The 20,562-nt window shown below is 39.8% G+C and overlaps 1 protein-coding gene across 2 annotated transcripts in view; it reads right to left on the reverse strand.

Annotated features, from left to right (window-relative positions):
- The window catches only part of jupb (junction plakoglobin b), a 251,361-nt gene that overhangs the window by 27,948 nt on the left and 202,851 nt on the right, over window positions 1-20,562 (reverse strand). For both annotated transcript variants that reach the window (XM_062036727.1, XM_062036726.1), the window contains exon 15: window positions 17,267-17,306. In XM_062036727.1, coding sequence (XP_061892711.1) covers window positions 17,267-17,306 — 40 coding nt within the window. The remainder of the gene's footprint in view (window positions 1-17,266; window positions 17,307-20,562) is intronic.

Genomic DNA, 20,562 nt, shown 5'->3' on the forward strand with positions numbered 1-20,562 from the left:
GGAGGGTTTTCTTGGGTTGAGGCACTAATGGCAAGTGTATCTTGTGTTTTTTATGTTGTTTAAAATATTTTTTTTTTTAAAACCAAGGACTAGCCCTCAATCATTCTACAGTTATAACGTGATTGGGCAGGCACGCTGTTTATATCGTGGGAAAGCGGACGTGAAAACAGACTGCCGCCGAGGTCCGCATGGAGATGGAGGGGGTGTGGCCTCCAGCTCCGGCTGAATTCCTGGGGAGATTTTCGGGAGAAAATTTCTTCCGGGAGGTTTTCGGGAGAGGCGCTGAATTCCGGGAGTCTCCCGGAAAATCCGGGAGGGTTGGCAAGTATGGCCTATTGTCTTGTTCAATAGATGACATCAGTGTTTGAACCTGACACTTTCGCACTTCTGTTTTGTTTTATCAGCCGTTTTACTGCCGTGGTGTAACAAACACCGTTTGGAAACAATTAGAAAATGTAAATAAACTTTTTTTAAATATTTTTTGTGAATATAACTAATTTCACAACGTATATGTCTGGGTATTATAGTCCGGTGGGGCTAATATATGGAAAAATATTTTTTCAGTCTAAAATGTTGTGGGTTTGGCTTATATGCTCTACAGCAGGGGTCACCAACGCGGTGCCCGCGGGCACCAGGTAGCCCGTAAGGACCAGATGAGTAGCCCGCTGGCCTGTTCTAAAAATAGCAGCACTTACCAGTGAGCTGCCTCTATTTTTTACATTTTATTTATTTACTAGCAAGCTGGTCTCGCTTTGCCCGACATTTTTAATTCTAAGAGAGACAAAACTCAAATAGAATTTGAAAATCCAAGAAAATATTTTAAAGACTTGGTCTTCACTTGTTTAAATAAATTCATTATTTTTTTTACTTTGTTTCTTATAACTTTCAGAAAGACAATTTTAGAGAAAAAATACAACCTTAAAAATGATTTTAGGATTTTTAAACACATATACCTTTTTACCTTTTAAATTCCTTTCTCTTCTTTCCTGACAATTTAAATCAATGTTCAAGTAAATTTATTGTTTTTATCGTAAAGATTAATAAATAAATTTTAATTTAATTCTTCATTTTAGCTTCTGTTTTTTCGACGAAGAATATTTGTGAAATATTTCTTCAAACTTATTATGATTAAAATTCAAAACAATTATTCTGGCAAATCTAGAAAATCTGTAAAATAAAATTTAAATCTTATTTCAAAGTCTTTTGAATTTCTTTAAAAAAAATTTGTTCTGGAAAATCTAGAAGAAATAATGATTTGTCTTTGTTAGAAATATAGCTTGGTCCAATTTGTTATATATTCTAACAAAGTGCAGATTGGATTTTAACCTTTTTGAAACATGTCATCAAAATTCTAAAATTAATCTTAATCAGGAAAAATTACTAATGATGTTCCAAAAATTCTTTTTTTAATTTTTTCAAAAAAGATTTGAATTAGCTAGTTTTTGTCTTCTTTTTTTCGGTTGAATTTTGAATTTTAAAGAGTCAAAATTGAAGATAAACTATGTTTAAAAATGTAATTGTCATTTTTTTCGTGTTTTCTCCTCTTTTAAACCGTTCAATTAAGTGTAAATATCATTAATTATTAATAATAACATAGAGTTAAAGGTAAATTGGCTATTTCTGGCAATTTATTTAAGTGTGTATCAAACTGGTAGCCCTTCGCATTAATCAGTACCCAAGAAGTAGCTCTTGGTTTCAAAAAGGTTGGTGACCCCTGCTCTACAGTTTGGAAAATACGGTAATAAACATGTGCATGAGCATGATTGGGTGTGAAAGAGTGAATAATGCAGCCTTCAGTGCATTATTAAAGTGGGAGAGACGGGGAAAATGTGTATTCTTTTGTAATACTATTGAACTGGACGACGGGGAAGACGAGCTGGGAAATGAGCGTGGTGTGTATACGTGAGTGCATATTTGTGTGGGTGTGTGTAAACACACTGCTGGTAATTAGTGACAGACGTGCTCCGTCACACTTGACAGGCCAGACATTTACAAAACTCATCATACAAATGTCACCTTTCAGCAGCTATCGATCGATTTGAAAGTCGATTTAGGGAGTGACTGCACGACGATGTGAGAGATTGCCGCCACGTGGATGACAAGCAATCATCCTTGGCAGGAATGATAACAAAAACAACCACGAGAGAAAGATTGCAAAATAAGTGCTAAAGAATGAAAATATCAGGCACATTTGTTCAGGATGACCTCTCACTTGCACTACTGAAAAAAATATTTTTTCTCAACACAGTACTGAAGCGCTCTTACATATACTACTGAAACGCTCTTATTAGAGATGTCCGATAATGGCTTTTTTGCCGATTTCCGATATTGTCCAACTCTTAATTACCGATACCGATATCAACCGATACAGATATATACAGTCGTGGAATTAACACATTATTATGCCTAATTTTGTTGTGATGCCCCGCTGGATGCATTAAACAATGTAACAAGGTTTTCCAAAATAAATCAACAACAGTCAATATTTATTTTTTTTATTTTTTTAGGGGGGGTGACAGTTAATATTTATTTATTTATTTTATTTTTTTTTTTTCTTACAAAATAAAAGTGACCTTTTGTTAAACTAAATATTGTGTTTTTTTCAATTTACAACAACCTATCTGGATTCGATAAGAGAATCGATAAGGAATCGGTTCGATAAGAGGATTCGATAATGGGCTCGATCTCGATAATTTCTTATCAAACATCAACCCTATTCATAATAAACCTCCAGAAGCATAAATCGTATTCTTGGGAAAGACAGACAACTATTGCACGACTTTCTATTTCCCACACGTCAATAAAGGGACTGTGATGAGTTCTCACGCATGACAACATGGTGGACAGCCATAATTGCTTTCATTATACATTTTCCAATTAAATAAAGAGTGAACACAGAAATTGATGTGCCGAAAAAAATGGATTATGTGAGCGTGAGCATGTGAGAGAAGGAGTGAGAGAGGGGATTAAAAGCGTAACGGAAAAAAACAACAGACAATCTGCTATTGGAAGCAAAACATAAGCAATAATTAAAGAGAGATGAAAGGACTTGCACACACAATGCCGTCAGGAAAATGAAAAAAAAGAGCCAGAAAGAGTTTAGGCAGCGGTGAGATGTTTTTGTCAGTATCTTATTTACCGCACCCGATTTATAACTACATTTTGAAGACGTTGTTGTTTTATATCACACTACCATATTTTTCAGACTATAAGTCACAGTTTTTTTCATAGTTTGGCCGGGGGTGCGACTTATACTCAGGAGCGACTTATGTGTGAAATGATTAACACATTAGCGTAAAATATCAAATAATATTATTGATCTCATTCACGTAAGAGACTAGAGCGGGGGTCGGAAACCCGCGGCTCTAGAGCCGCATGCGGCTCTTTAGCGCCGCCCTAGTGGCTCTCTGGAGCTTTTTCATAAATGTATGAAAAATGGAAAAAGATGAGGGGGAAAAAATATATTTTTTGTTTTAATATGGTTTCAGTAGGAGGACAAACATGACACAAACCTCCCTAATTGTTATAAAGCACACTGTTTGTATTAAACATGCTTCACTGATTCGAGTATTTGGCGAGCGCCGTTTTGTCCTACTAATTTTGGCGGTCCTTGAACTCACCGTAGTTTGTTTACTTGTATAACTTTCTCCGACTTTCTAGGACGTGTTTTATGCCACTTCTTTTTCTGTCTCATTTTGTCCACCAGACTTTTAACGTTGTGCATGAATGCACAAAGGTGAGTTTTGTTGATGTTATTGACTTGTGTGGAGTGCTAATCAGACATATTTGGTCACTGCATGACTGCAAGCTAATCGATGCTAACATGCTATTTAGGCTAGCTATATGTACATATTGCATCATTATGCCTCATTTGTAGCTATATTTGAGCTCATTTAGTTTCCTTTAAGTCATCTTAATTCAATTTATATCTCATGACACACTATCTGTATGTAATATGGCTTTTAACTTTTTGTGGCTCCAGACAGATTTGTTTTTGTATTTTTGGTCCAATATGGCTCTTTCAACATTTTGGGTTGCCGACCCCTGGACTAGAGTATAAGATTTCATGGGATTTAGCGATTAGGAGTGACAGATTGTTTGGTAAACGTATAGCATGTTCTATATGTTATAGTTATTTGAATGACTCTTACCATAATATGTTACGTTAACATACCAGGCACCTTCTCAGTTGGTTATTTATGCCTCATATAACGTACACTTATTCAGCCTGTTGTTCACTATTCTTTATTTATTTTAGATTGCCTTTCAAATGTCTATTCTTGGTATTATCAAATAAATTTCCCCCAAAAATGCGACTTATATATGTTTTTTTCCTTCTTTATTATGCATTTTCGGACGGTGCGACCTATACTCCGAAAAATACGGTATATTGATGTTCATAAATTAGAGGGAGCAGCATACATCATCATTGTCTTAACTGTTCAGATTGTCACAGAAAAGGTTTTGCTACTAAACTGAGCAGGCTTCATCAGTTTCTGCTCACAGACTTGCTGCCAGATGCAAAGTACAGCAGTACCTCAACTTAGAAGCTTAATTGGTTCTAGGGCGGTGTTCAGAACTCACAACCCAGGTATCTCAATCTAACGCATACTTGCCAACCCTCCCGGTTTTACCAGGAGACTCCCGGTATTCAGCGCCTCTCCCAATAACCTCCAGGCAGAAATTTTCTCCCGACAAACTCCCGGTATTCAGCCGGAGCTGGAGGCCACGCCCCCTCCAGCTCAATGCGGACCTTGAGTGGGGACAGCCTGTTCTCACGTCCGCTTTCCCACAATATAAACAGCTTGCCTGCCCAATGACGTCATAACATCTAGGGCTTTTAGAGAGTAGAGTGCACAACTGCGCACACAACAAGGAGACGAAGCAGAAGAACAAGGAAATTACAGACCTGGCGACGCCGTCGACGAGCAAGATGAAGAAATACGCTTGCAAGTTCCAAAACGAATGGAAACAAGAATTTCAGTTCATCCAGGACAGTTCGAAGGGGAAGGTGTATGTAATTATGTTGCCTGTACATTTTGTAGAACAGACTTCTCCATTGAACACGGTGGCCGAAATGATATACTCAGTCATGAATGGAGAAGTTAAACAGGACAATACTGCCATCTACTGGACAGCCTCCGGAACACTGAAATTCAAGTATTTATTTTATTTATATGTATAATAAAATAAATATATATATATAGCTAGAATTCACTGAAAGTCAAGTATTTCATACATATATATATATATATATATATATATATATATATATATATATATATATATATATATATATATATATATATATATATATATATATATATATATATATATATATATATATATATATATATGAAATACTTGAGTTGGTGAATTCTAGCTGTAAATATACTCCCCTATTAACCACGCCCCGCCCCACCCCTGACCACGCCCCCCCACCCCCCACCTCCCGGTATCGGAGGTCTCAAGGTTGGCAAGTATGATTTAACGTTACCCAATGAAATCATTTAAAGCAGCACTAAGTAACTTTTCAACCTTCATAAAATGTTTGCATAACTTTTGGGATGAGACATGGACTTAAAAACCTCTTCAGGCCACTTCTGTCGTGGCCTGAGGAAGTCTATATCGCTCTCACTGGCACACAAAAAAACTACAAATGTGATGACTTGTTTTACGGCATAAGTCAAACCCCCGTTCCCTGTTCGTTAAAAAGGCGGAAGTCGATGCGAACACCCGATGCGCAAATACTGCTAACATGGCAGAAGCTGCAAAACAACGACAACAACAAAAAACGAAAAGTTTTGTCTCGGGAGAAAAAAAAAAAAAGGGAAGGACAGTCAAGGATCAACATTGGCCCGGCTTATACTCGCTGGCGTGAGCTCAAAGACGAGGAGGGATTTCAGACCGATGCTGCTTTGGCTCTGTTCCTGCTGGACTAGGAAGTACCTTTCGATGCTCAAATCAAAATTATAATGACAATAGAGTTCCTGGAGTGCACGGTCGCACGGTATGCTTGACACTGTGTCCGATGTCAGGCTAGTAAGGGTGTGACGTACACAAAAATTCCGGTTCGGTACGTACCTCGGTTTAGAGGTCACGGTTCGGTTCATTTTCGGTACAGTAAGAAAACAACAAAATATACATTTTTGGGTTATTTATTTACCAAATTTGTAAACAATGGCTTTATCCTTTTAACATTGAGAACACTCTAATAATTCTGCCCAAAAATAGAAATAGCTGTGTGTGTGATGGATGTGAGCCACCACTAGGCTGATCAGTGCAACAGCAGGCAGTCATGAATGCTAAGCATAACAATAACATACATATACACACAGGGTCCATTGCCAGGGTTCATGTGGTCAATATATATAAAATAAAAACTAAATAAGATAAGGCTCAGAATGGTTTCTTAAAGGCCTACTGAAATGATTTTTTTTTATTTAAACGGGGATAGCAGATCCATTCTATGTGTCATACTTGATCATTTCGCGATATTGCCATATTTTTGCTGAAAGGATTTAGTAGAGAACATCGACGATAAAGTTCGCAACTTTTGGTCGCTGATAAAAAAAAGCCTTGCCTGTACCAGAAGTAGCGTGACGTCAAAGGTTGAAAGGCTCCTCACATTTCCCCATTGTTTACACCAGCAGCGAGAGCGATTCGGACCGAGAAAGCGACGATTACCCCATTAATTTGAGCGAGGATGAAACGTTCGTGGATGAGGAACGTGAGAGTGAAGGACTAGAGTGCAGTGCAGGACACATCTTTTTTCGCTCTGACCGTAACTTAGGTACAAGCTGGCTCATTGGATTCCACACTCTCTCCTTTTTCTATTGTGGATCACGGATTTGTATTTTAAACCACCTCGGATACTATATCCTCTTGAAAATGAGAGTCCAGAACTTGAAATGGACATTCACAGTGACTTTTATCTCCACGACAATACATCGGCAAGCACTTTAGCTACGGAGCTAACGTGATAGCATCGGGCTTAACTGCAGATAGAAACAAAATAAATAAACCCCTGACTGGAAGGATAGACAGAAAATCAACAATACTATTAAACCATGGACATGTAAATACATGGTTAATAATTCTCAGCCTGGCGAAGCTTAACAATGCTGTTGCTAACGACGCCATTGAAGCTAACTTAGCTACGGGACCTCACTGAGCTATGCTAAAAACATTAGCTATCCAACTACGCCAGCCAGCCCTCATCTGCTCATCAACACCCGTGCTCACCTGCGTTCCAGCGATCGACGGAGCGACGAAGGACTTCACCCGATCACCGATGCGGTCGGCGGCCCAGAGACGGAGGAAGTCAGGGTGAGGTCGGCGGCTAGCGTCGGATAGCGCGTCTGCTATCCAAGTCAAAGTCCTCCTGGTTGTGTTGCTGCAGCCAGCCGCTAATACACCGATCCCACCTACAGCTTTCTTCTTTGCTGTCTCCATTGTTCATTAAACAAATTGCAAAAGATTCACCAACACAGATGTCCAGAATACTGTGGAATTTTGAGATGAAAACAGAGCTTTTTGTATTGGGATACAATGTGTCCGAATACTTCCGTTTCAACCATTGACGTCACGCGCATACGTCATCATACATAGACGTTTTCAACCGGAAGTTTCCCGGGAAATTTAAAATGTCACTTTATAAGTTAACCTGGCCGTATCGGCATGTGTTGCAATGTTAAGATTGCATCATTGATATATAAACTATCAGACCGTGCGGTCGGTAGTAGTGGCTTTCAGTAGGCCTTTAACAAAACCTTTCTACATATAAAGTGCTTTTTCTGATGGATTGATTGATTGAGACTTTTATTAGTAGATTGCACAGTACAGTACATATTCCGTACAATTGACCAGTAAATGGTAACACCCCAATAAGTTTTTCAACTTGTTTAAGTCGAGGTCCACGTTAATCAACATTAAACTGCCTCAAGTTGTTGCTCGGATTAAATAAAGTGACAAAACTTTTCTTCTACATATAAAAAGTCAACTCAGCCTCAGATTAACTTTTCTTTTCCCCCCCAGTCTTTAACCCTGGTGACTTTCACTCAATCTTCATGTTTTTTTTCCAGAAAAATCAGTTTATCCACATTGTCTGCAGAAAGAAGAAGTGGTCAAAATCTAGTTTTTAATGCAATATGGTCTTAAATCTGCTGCTATAAAAACATTTGTTATTGCTTTAGCCCTGCCTGACTCGCCGAGGAGAGGCTGCTTGAATGCGGTGTTTGCGCGACGCTCGTCTTTCTCGTCGTTGAAGCGATGTTCACTCGGGGGTGGTGACGTTTCAAACGGGTTAGCATGTTAAACGTGTTGCTAGGAGCATACCCTACCGCTGCTGAACAATGTCGGCAAACCGCTATCGCTTTGTTGTCGTAGCCCGGTCGCTGCTAGCATGCCGTGTGTTGTGCCTCAGGTGTGCATTGTTTACACAACGTGCGGTACGCTACTTAATATGTCCGTGTGGAAACTCATTCGGTGCACCTCCGAACCGAACCGAAACCCCCGTACCGAAACGGTTCAATACAAATACACGTACCGTTACACCCTTATCGAATAGTGGACACCTTTAGAGGGAAAAGTCAGCTCTGACAATAAAAGTGTATCCACTCAAAAGGGAACTGGTTTCCATATGCAGAATCTCGGTATCCAATCCTGAAAAAGTCCAATGCAATCTAAAAAAATGTTGCATTTTCCAAAGCCAAGGCCTAATAATAAGAGTGTTACTAAGGTTTCTCATAGTCATTCACATTGACATCCCACTGGGTTGTGAGTTTTTCCTTGCCCTTTTGTGGGCTCTGAACCGAGGATGTCGTCGTGGCTTGTGCAGCCCTTTGAGACACTTGTAATTTAGGGCTATATAAATAAACATTGATTGATTGATTGATTGATTGATAGATAATTCAGTGGTCTTCATCAGGAGTTGTGGCTGTATAGTAGGGTGGTCATAAAAATGTGTTGATTTATCCCAGCAATTTTTTTGTAAAAACTAAAATGTCCATACTTGCCAACCTTGAGACCTCCGATTTCGGGAGGTGGGGGGTGGGGGGTGGGGTTTGGGGGCGTGGTTAAGAGGGGAGGAGTATATTTACAGCTAGAATTCACCAAGTCAAGTATTTTATATATATACTGTATATATATATATATATATCTACATCCTGAAAATATGCAAACAAAACTTGCATAAATAAATCTTAAGGAATATAACATAACTTGGCTTCTGAGAGCTTCAAAATGTAATGAATAAAATGCTAAAGTTGTTGACAAACAAAGAAGTATTTTAACAATTAAATATGGTCATTTTAAATGAATTATTATGATCATCTAAAATTTATTATTTCAAATATGTTTATTTTAATGTATAATTCTATGGCTGGATGTAATAAGGAGTCAGAAAAAATATAAATAAAAACACAATTAATTTTGATGTTTTTAGCAAAATACAGTAAAAATGTATTTAGTTTTTTATTTTAAATTAATAAATATATTTATTTTTAGGTAAGATAAAGATAATAATAGAATTTATCTCTAGTCTGGATGATTTAGTTCTTGTCACCCTGTTGTCCTCCCGTCTCTTCCCCGAGGATGGCTCCATGAGCTGGCCAAACGCCTGGAGATGCCCTACGTCAACAACACGGTCGGCGGCCCGTCGGTGCGCAGCTCTTACATCGCCGCCCTCTACTTCACCCTCAGCGGCTTTGGCAACGTGTGCGCCAACACGGACGCCGAGAAGATCTTCTCCATCTGCACCATGCTCATCGGCGGTATGCCGTGATTGGGCAGGCACGCTGTTTATATCGTGGGAAAGCGGACGTGAAAACAGGCTGTCCTCACTCGGGTCTGCATGGAGGCCACGCCCCCTCCAGCTCCGGCTTAAAATCGGGAGATTTTCGGGAGAATAATTGTCCCGGGAGGTTTTCGGGAGAGGCGCTGAATTTCGGGAGTCTCCCGTAAAATTCGGGAGGGTTGGCAAGTATGAAAATGTCTTTAAATAACCTCTATCATGAATCCAATACAGTGTACGACACCCGCTCTTGAACTCCTTGTGGCTTGTGCAGCGTTTTGAGACACTTGTGATTGAGGGCTATATAACTACATTTTGATTGATTGATTGATTGATTGATTGATTGATTGAACTAGTTGTAGCGCGTGCGGCGGTGTGTGAGGTAAGGCAGCCAGCGGAAGTCCGATAGATCACAGAGAGATTGCAGTAATGTCACTTTTTAGTTAACGTCACGGACTTCATTATGTCTCCCATGCAGCCCTTTGCCATGAAAGTGAAAATGAACAACATATAAAGCTCAGAGAAGATAAACGACCACCTTTTTTTTTGGAATATCGACCGCGATCGTCGTTAAAGATAAAGAGTTTTAATGTTGATGGAAGCTGGAGTAGTCATTGATTCTGTGCTGTTACAAGATCGGAGAGAAGACGAGGAGATTATGCTTCCTGACTAGCCCGGGACAGAATTTTAAGAGGGTAAAAAAAACCGCCTGGAAGACGTCAACAGGGGTCAAAGGGAGTACAGCAGACACGACTACTGAGAGAGACAATGTTCCATGGCTCACATATGGTGTTATCTTATTAGCACTGTTTCTGTGACGACCGGGTCGCATGGTGATGCGGGGTTTGTTCTCCCAGGATGCAAACGGACTTCGGACACAGCGCGCAGGTAGGAAATGACTTATTTTCAAAATAAACCAGACGGGAACAAAGAAAAACGTGCTCATAGCCCGGAAGTCAAAACTAAAGGGGCTAGGGTGGGAGCTAGCAAGTCAAAGGGCCTAGCGTGAAAGCTAGCAGGTACAGAGCAGGAATCAAAAAGCAAGTTAGCGAGCCAGACCGAGTGAGGCCAGGGCATAGACTAAATAGCCCTCTGATTAGTGCGCGGGCAACAGGTGAGCGTTCCGAACACCAACCAGAGGCAGGTGAGTGCAATCTGCCGTCATGGCAACTGAAACAAACAAACTCAAGAGGTGCTGAAAACACAAGTGACTCGGAAATGTAAACAGACTATGATCCGGGCAGTGGATCATAACAGTTTCATTGAATTATTCTTGTATTTAATCGCGGTTTTGCGTCCAGTGTCAGTGACTTTAGAGTTTATTTATGCATATTTTAGCAATAAGATCTGACCTACTCTAAAACTAACCAACGAACGAGATTTCTCTACAGAATCTCCTCTCTGGTCGACAAAAGCACCTTGAGGATTCTGGCAGGAACTCTCGTTCAACCCTTTTTCGATTACGCATGCACCTCCTGGTACCCTAGCACCTCCAAAACCCTCAAATCTAAACTCCAAACATCTCAGAACAAGCTAGTCAGGTTACTTCTAGACCTCCACCCCAGATCCCACCTCACTCCTACCCACTTCTCTAAAGTGGGCTGGCTCAAGGTGGAGGACAGAGTTAAACAACTTGCACTGAGCCTAGTCTATAAAATCCGCTACACCTCCCTGATACCGAAGTACATGTCAAACTACTTCCTTAACGTAAATGACCGCCATAACCACAACACCAGGGGGAGCTCCACTAACCACGTTAAACCCAGATTCCGAACTAACAAAGGTCTTAACTCATTCTCTTTCTATGCCACATCAATGTGGAATGCGCTCCCAACAGGTATAAAAGAAAGGGCATCTCTATCCTCCTTCAAAACCGCAATAAAAGTTCACCTCCAGGCAGCTACAACCCTAAACTAACACCCTCCCCGGATTGCTAATAATCAAATGTAAACAATCAAATGCAGATACTTTTTCTTTTTCTTATTCCTTCTCTCTCTCTCTCTCTCTCTCTCTCTCTCTCTCTCTCTCTGTCTCTCTCTCTCTCTCTCTCTATGTCCACTACTTGCTGTCCATATCCCCCCCCCCCTCCACACCCCTGATTGTAAATAATGTAAATAATTCAATGTGATTATCTTATGTGATGACTGTATTATGATGATAGTATATATGATAGTATATATCTGTATCATGAATCAATTTAAGTGGACCCCGACTTAAACGAGTTGAAAAACTTATTCGGGTGTTACCATTTAGTGGTCAATTGTACGGAATATGTACTTCACTGTGCAACCTACTAATAAAAGTCTCAATCAATCAATCAATCAATCAACTCGACATCTCGGAATGCAATTCGTTCATAAACCAAGGACCCACTTTAATTCACTGTACCTCCAACTAGGGACAGGTGAGTATTGGTATCGGTATTTAAGGTTATACTACTTACGTATAAAATACTACACGGTCTAGCTCCATCCTATCTTGCCGATTGTATTGTACCATATGTCTCGGCAAGAAATCTGCGTTCAAAGAACTCCGGCTTATTAGTGATTCCCAGAGCCCCAAAAAAGTCTGCGGGCTATAGAGCGTTTTTTATTCGGGCTCCGGTACTATGGAATGCCCTCCCGGTAACAGTTAGAGATGCTACCTCAGTAGAAGCATTTAAGTCCCATCTTAAAACTCATTTGTATACTCTAGCCTTTAAATAGACCCCCTTTTTAGACCAGTTGATCTGCCGTCTCTTTTCTGCTCTGCCCCCCTCTCCTGCGTGGAGAGGTTATTAAGTGACCACAGATGAACCGCTAGCTGTTCAAAGTCGGGACCCGGGGTGGACCACTCATTTCTGCATCAGTTGCGCTGCTGACTTGTCTCCACTCAAGATGGCCCCACTATGGACTGGACTCTCACAGCCCTCAAAGACCTCCTGTGTTCAGGAAATTATCGCTTGAGTTTGGAAACGGTAACAAAAAAAGACAAATATTGATTGACTTACTCTAGTATCAATCATTTATTTATACTACCCTTGGTATCAACACTGTTGATTCATGGATCGATCGTGTCTTCTTCTCAGGCATATGCCTGGCAGTAGTTGCTAAAAAGCAACAGAGCAGCACAACAGTGGTTATATTATCCTCCCTCTAACACTTAGTAATCTACTTGTTATTTCCTGTTCATAGCTGCTTACTTTCTGCTGTAACGCGCTTCCATCTACATTTCCTGAACTTTGCTAAGCACTTATTTGTCACGATCCGTGGTCCAGATCATGTTTTGTGTTTTCTGTTTGTTTTGTTTGTGCACTCCTGTGTTTAGTTTGGTCACCATGGGGATTGATTGAGTTCACCTGCCTCCGGTTAGTGGTCCCACTCTCAGTTGCTGTCTACCACTAATCAGAGAGCTATTTATTCACGTTGCTCGCCACACTCGGTCTGGCTTCATTGTTTGCGAAGGCAACCGTTACGTTGGGTGTTCCTGTTTTCTGGCTAATGACTCCTGTGCTAAGTTTTGGTCTTTTAGCTTCTAGTGCGAACGGCACGCTTTCCTTTTGCTTGTTTCCGGTTTTTGGTTTAAGCTGTGATTTAAGATAAATAAACGATCTCCTACCTCACGCTGTCGTCCGGAGTTGTCCGTTCTGCATTCCGGGAGAACAACCCCGCAGCAAGCTGCAACCCCGCCGTGACATTATTTCTTCTGTTGTTTCAAGCGAGTTTAGCGGCTAGCTTAGCTACTAGCTTGTCTGCCCCTGCTTGCTCTTCCTCTGTGCGTAACACGCTTAGACTCGTCCAACAGTGATTAAAAAAACCGTAAGAACAGTAGTTTATTTGCTGAAATGGGGGCTTATTGACTTAGGAGTCACTCCACACCGTATATGGAAATACAGTTAGCTGATTAGCCACCGTGTGGCAGCTAATTCTTCCAGTTGGCAGATTAAGCATCGAAAATGGGAATCAAAATTTTAAATTTTGACGATCGTAACATAAGACCCGGTCCCCATCGATGCCCAACCCTAATCATTACAATGTTTTCTCGCCACTTTGCAATTCACTTACTGCGGTCCCAATGCACCGCGGATTTTAAAGATCGATTCAATACCATCGATTACTGTAACGTGTTACTTTCGGGCCTCCCTATGTCTAGCACAGTGGTTCTTAACCTTGTTGAAGGTACCGAACCCCACCAGTTTTATATGCGCATTCACCGAACCCTTCTTTAGTGAAAAAAAATATAAAAAAATTTCAAATTCAAGACAAAGTTTCACTTTAGTATGGGGAACATATTCTAAGTAACAAATACTTATTTTAGATTTATTAGGTTAGGGTTAGGGTTAGAGCAGGGGTGGGCAATTAATTTTTACCGGGGGCCGCATGAGCAACCCGAGCACTGCTGGAGGGCCACATCGACAATATTTCAATTAAATTTTGCTCAATATTATTTTTGATATATACCGTAAGATAAATAATAATAATAATTAATAATAATAGTAATACTTCAACATAGTGTATGTAACAGCATTCCATGACTAATATAAATAAATTAACATTAATAATAAATGACAGTAAAATAAGCACACGTATGACTGAGGAGTCATAGTGTAACTTTGTGTGATGTTTGAGTTGTCCGACTTTTTGTGTGGCCATAAACGCACCAGTGGTTTAGTGCTATGCGTGTTGGTGACAGATGACAAGTTGGTTTTGGCCTGGTTTGTACGGCAGAAAATGACTAGTTTTTCGAGATAGAAGTGTTTTACTTATGTTTTTGGTGTGGTTATGGCCGAATATAAACAGTTTTGCTCAATAAAGCGATCGATATAATTCCTGGCCTCGAAGCATCTCGATAGACGTTACAATAATTGAACGGTGTTCAATTGAACGGTGTTGACGAACACCGTTAGGGCCGCTTGTTGTCACTGTCACTCAAAGTTGCATTGCAAAATTACATAGAATAAATATGTTTATTTTGTTTAGAATTCAGATGGGATTTGATTTGGTGCGCGGCATATATTTGCTGCGCGCAGCAGACGCTTGAGCAGTGCGCAATTGCGCAGGCACGCACCTTAGAGGGAACGTTGCTTGGCAGTCCATGTCTTGTTGGAAACACGCCATTCTTCATCAACTTTTCTCTTTTTAGCGTCTCGGGTGTAAACCGTGCATCACTTGTCGCTGCATGTGCACCTTCACTCGCAGGTTACACACTGACACACGCCCATAAATAATACTTTTCAAAATAAAAGCAGCACAGTTGTATTGCGCGCACGACATAGATGTTTTTTCAACTTTATTTTGTAATTAATGATTGCAGCTGTTCACATTCACTCACAATCACGCACACGCATACGTCCACACGGAAGTAATACAAATAACGATTTTCAAAACAAAAGCAGCACCGTTGTATTGCACACTCGACATAGATACTTTTTAAAATTTATTTTGTAATTTATAATTGGCCTCACGCGGGCCGGACAGGGACGCACAAAGGGCCGGATGCGGCCCGCGGGCCGCAGAATGCCCAGGTCTGGGTTAGAGGGTTAGGGCCAGGGTTAGGCTTATAATAAGGCTATGCCGAATAAGGCATTAATAAGTAGGGTTGGGTATCGAGTATCGATTGGAACCGGGACTAACTTTCCGATTCTCCCGGAATCGTTCAAAAGTTTCAATTTCGATTCCTAGTTTCGATACCCAGTCCGCCGACCAGAAAAAAAGAATAAGTCCGCCGACCGGAAGAAGAAGCCGCTGAACACCAACGAAGAAGCGCCCACCGCCGGAAGTGTTAGCATAGCTGAGCCTATGTAGCCGAGCGAGTCAGTCAAGCATGGATAGAGGGCGTCGGCGGTCGAAAGTGTGGCTTTATTTTACTAAAAAAAAATGAAATATCGGCGAAATGTAACATGTGCGACAGGACTGTTTCGTGCTTAGGAGGGTGCACGTCGAACATGATGAAGCACCTCCGAGTTCATGGAGTACAAATAAATGCGTGTCCCGTCTTCGACGCGCTGCGCCGACCGTCCTCCGACGCCCAGTCTGGCACCTCGGTGACTGCACTGCAGTCCGAATCCGGTAAGTAAAACAATATATATGTAATAAATAATGTGTTTTGCACCAACGTCGAGGCAGCTAACAAATTAGCCCACGTATTTTTTCATAGCCAATTTACAACCTGCTAGCCAGGCTCCGCGATGTGCTCAGCGTACTCCGTTCACCGTAGCGGCAATGGGGAAGATGTCGGTGCCACAGACGGAAGAGTGCCCCAGAAAGGTCACTGCACAAATAGTCAAAAGACTGCATCCCTTTTCAGAGGTGGAATCTCCAACATTTAGGTTAGTTAAGCAATAACGTTAGAGCTAAGCTAATTGATACTGGGCTAAACTGTAACAGCAACATTACATGTTTGTTTATGTTTGCAGGGATATGGTGAAAACTCTCAACCCAAAATACATACCACCTTCCAGGGACTACCTGTCAAACATATCGATCCCGGCATGGTACAAGAAGAATTGGAATCGAGAATCGTCAGGAATCGGAATCGGAATCAGAATCGTTCAAATTCAAACGACACCCAACCCTATTAATAAGTACTTAATAATGACTAGTTAAGAGCCAATATGTTACTAATTTGCATGTTAATAAGCAACTAATTAATGGTGAATATGTTCCCCATACTAAAGTGTTACCATGTTTTATTACTGGTGCACAAAATGAACCGTGCATGAACATCACCTTGTTCAAACAACAAAACCAACACAGTGCATAAACTCACAACAAATTACACACCTGCAAATCAGTCTGACTTCTGCTGTTGCCGTATCCGTAATACGCCGATAGGGAGAAGTTTTTATTTACACGATGAGTCGGGTGTGTCTTGACCTTCGCCGAACCCCTGAGCCTGACTCACCGAACCCCTAGGGTTCGATCGAACCCAGGTTAAGAACCACTGGTCTAGCATTAAAAGTGACGTCCATTGCACCGGTCGCCCAAGGTATGGGGGGGGTCCCCACATCTGCGGTCCCCTCCAAGGTTTCTCAGTGTATCCCATTGGGTTGAGTTTTTTCTTGCCCTGATCTGGGATCTGAGCCGAGGATGTCGTTGTGGCTTGTGCAGCCATTTGAGACACTTGTAATTAAGGGCTTTATAAATAAACATTGATTGATTGATTGATCATTGAGATTTGAGAACCCATCTAATGTAAAAATGTAGTTTAATGTTAAAATTATTTAGGTTTTGCAATGTATTAAGAGCAAGGAAAGTGTTTATACATGGGTGTAAAAGCTGTGCGGAGGGCTTATAAAGACGTAAATGCCTGTAATATTTATAAAAGTCATAAAGTTAAAAGTTAAAGTCCCAATGATAGTCACACACACACTAGGTGTGGTGAAATTACCCTGTGCATTTGACCCATCCCCTTGTTCCACCCCCTGGGAGTAGAGGTACAGTTTGACACAACAAAAGGACTATCTCAATCATAGTAGAAAATCCTCAGACTCACCATCAGCCAAGTATGCGGGCTCCAGGGCAACTGAATGGGCCTTGAGAGAAACACAAACAGATAAAAAGAATGAAACTAAACTTTGGTAGGACTGCTTTAAAATCAGACCAAAAAAATCACAGGTGTCAAACTCAGGGTCCGGGGGCCAAATCTGGCCCGCCACATTAATTTATGTGGCTCGTAAAAGCCTGAAAATATAAATATTCATATTTTCTTACAAAAATATTTTATTTCTTTCCCTTTTGACAATAAAAATAATGTACTGCATGCAATTGCATATCATTTAAAATTCAATTAATCAAAATCTAAATATTATATTATCATGTATTCCAAAAATATTTGTTGCTAAAATAAGGATAAATGCTGTACTTAAATATCTGCTTGACTTATGATTTTGAAACAAATTATCAATCAAATTGTAGACTGTAAAATTGACAATAGATTTCAGTGTTTCCCATATACTGCCAAGATACCTTTGGCGGTGGGGGCGTGGCTATGGGCGTGGTCACCATGACATCGAGTAATTTGCATAATTTACTACAATGATATGATTTTCTCTAAAAAGGCTCAAAAAATGTATACTTACTAATTAATAATAACAGTTTTGTTTTAAACGTCCGTCCATCCATCCATCCATTTTACAATATAATTACAACACTTTATGTACATATTTATATACAGATTTGAACAATAAGTTATTCACTGAAATATATTTATTAATTGTGGTTCTTACAAAAAATATATCTTATAAAAATATAAAAGCTAAAATGTCTCTTGAAGCTCTGCCCCTTTAATTAGTGCATACTAAATAATTTAACTTTAGCCTACTACTAGAACCATATTATTTACCAGCAACATAAAGTGAAACAGAGGCAGAGGTGTCCTGCCACAGTCAGTAGCAAATAAACAGAAAACAGTAGTGGTGGTAGATAGACACAGAGCTTCATCAAACTTCTGATCCACTGAACAAAGAGCTCCAAAAATCTTGATCCTACACTTCTCTTTTGTCAAGTAAATCTGAACAGCCGATATGGGCATCTACATCAACTATATGATTTGCCTGAGAAGCTTGACAATACACAAAAAAATATATATATATATTTCTTTTGTGGCGGCCTTAATTCTTTCGTGGCGGGCCGCAACAAATAAATGAATGTGTGGGAAACACTGGATTTTACCGTAAAATCAACTTTGGTACTGTTTTTTTCCATATAAAGTAAGACACTAAAACATTAAAAAACAAACAAAAAAAAAACATTAAAACAACAATAATTTACGGTAAAAAAAAAACGGCAGCTTTGTTGCTTGAATTTTATCGCTAAAACAGTGGTATTGTTTTTCCATTCCATTTGATTTATTCAATGTTTTTATATACTGTAAAAAAGTAGAATTTAAATATTTTTTTTGCAACTTATGTAAAAAAAAAAATATTGTAAATGTATTATATACATACATATGTATATTCATATATTACTCATTGTTATAAACGGTCCTCTTAGGGCAACCATAACTGCGATGTGGCCCTCAATGAAAAGGAGTTTGACACCCCTGACTTGGATGACAATGATGGCGAGAAGAAAGATGATTCGTCTCAATGTGGAAAGTTGGAAACTTATCATGCGTTCTCATTCAAAGTCATGGCTGCAGACTATTAAGAAGTAAATAAGCATTTGCTATTTGTAAGTTCAACCGCCTTCCATAGATATGAATAGTGCAACATTGAGCAAGACGCTGTGGTGAGAGACTGTTAGTGAGACCAGCTAGGGTTTAGTACCTTTCACATTTGAACCCATACAGTAAAAGTTATCATACCTAGAAATTGATACCAGTACTCAACGGTAGTTTTTTTCTTTACTTTTGAGTGCCTTCTGCTCTTATGGTAAAAAAAAAACCTTGAAAGCGCTGAAATGTGTATTGGGAGTATAATGTACTCCCTTTATACCTTATCGGTTTAGAACAATAAGGCTGTATTTCTTTCTGGGCGGGTGGGGGCTGTTTTCATACTAAATAAGCTGACTCTTTCCGTTTGATTTTCAGACCGCTTCTCACACTCAGCTGCGAACCGATCCAGTGAGAGCTTTCATGTATTATAATCAAACAGAAAGATATTGTCTGACCCAAGGACTATAAAAGCGAAGAGGAAGCAGGACCAGAATCCCCTCCAGGCGACCTCTCTTTGAACCTCCCTTTTTCAACTGTTTAACGAACGTCTTTTTGAACTGTTTTACGAACCTCTCTTTGAACTGTTTTACCACCTTTTCTGTGAAGTGTTTACAACCTTTTCTGTTGAACTGTTCTGTAACCAAAGGCAACGCTGTTTACGACCCACTTCCCTCTGGAAGCAGCTGTGGTCATGTGATCAGAGAAAGCCAAATAAAGGAGGAGTTGTACAATCTTTCGCCAGAGCGTGCTGGAGATTGTACAAGGGTACAGTGTCCAGGCGACTCTCCTCAATATTGAGCCAAATTGAATTCTGTCTCTGTTTGATTCTTTGCTTCTTGTCTTGTTTAATAGATGTCATCAGTGTTTGAACCTGACACATATGCAAAAGTGCAATATATTTATCTGTACAGTAATCTATTTATTTATATTTGCACCTTATTGCTCTTTTATCCCGCACTACAACGAGCTAATGCAACAAAATGCCGTTCTTATCTGTACTGTAAGGTTCAAATTTGAATGACAATAAAAGGAACTCTAAGTCTCCAAGTCTAAGACGTATTATACACAAGCTGTTCAATTGCAATGTATATTTTAGTTGTAGCTGTACCACATTTGGAAGTGTTGACATTGCCATGTAAAATTGCTAATGCTAATCACTTCTAGATGGTATATCTAATGTAAACTAGCATCATCTGCAACCTTACTTTTGAGTGTTTTCTGTCAGGCATGCTTGCTTTGTTTGTTGGCATACTGGAGGCACTAGTATGACTGAGTCAGCTGAGAGTGCTTGTTTTTTTAATTATTATTATTATTATTTGAAACTCGATTTTGCATGTCACTATAAAGTTATATAAGCCTTGCTTGTTCAATATTCAATGCAAAACTTGTTTGGGTCCCTATTAAAAGGTTAATTTTCTAAAAATATCAGGTTATTTTAGTTGTAGCTGTACCACATTTGGAAGTGTTGACATTGCCATGTAAAATTGCTAATGCTAATCACTTCTAGATGGTATATCTAATGTAAACTAGCATCATCTGCAACCTTACTTTTGTCAAGTCAAGTCAAGTCAACTTTATTTATATAGCACATTTTCAACAACTTTTTAGATTGAACCAAAGTGCTTTACAGGTTA

The sequence above is a fragment of the Entelurus aequoreus genome, linkage group LG25 (assembly GCF_033978785.1).
Source record: "Entelurus aequoreus isolate RoL-2023_Sb linkage group LG25, RoL_Eaeq_v1.1, whole genome shotgun sequence".
Taxonomy (NCBI): Eukaryota; Metazoa; Chordata; class Actinopteri; order Syngnathiformes; family Syngnathidae; genus Entelurus; species Entelurus aequoreus.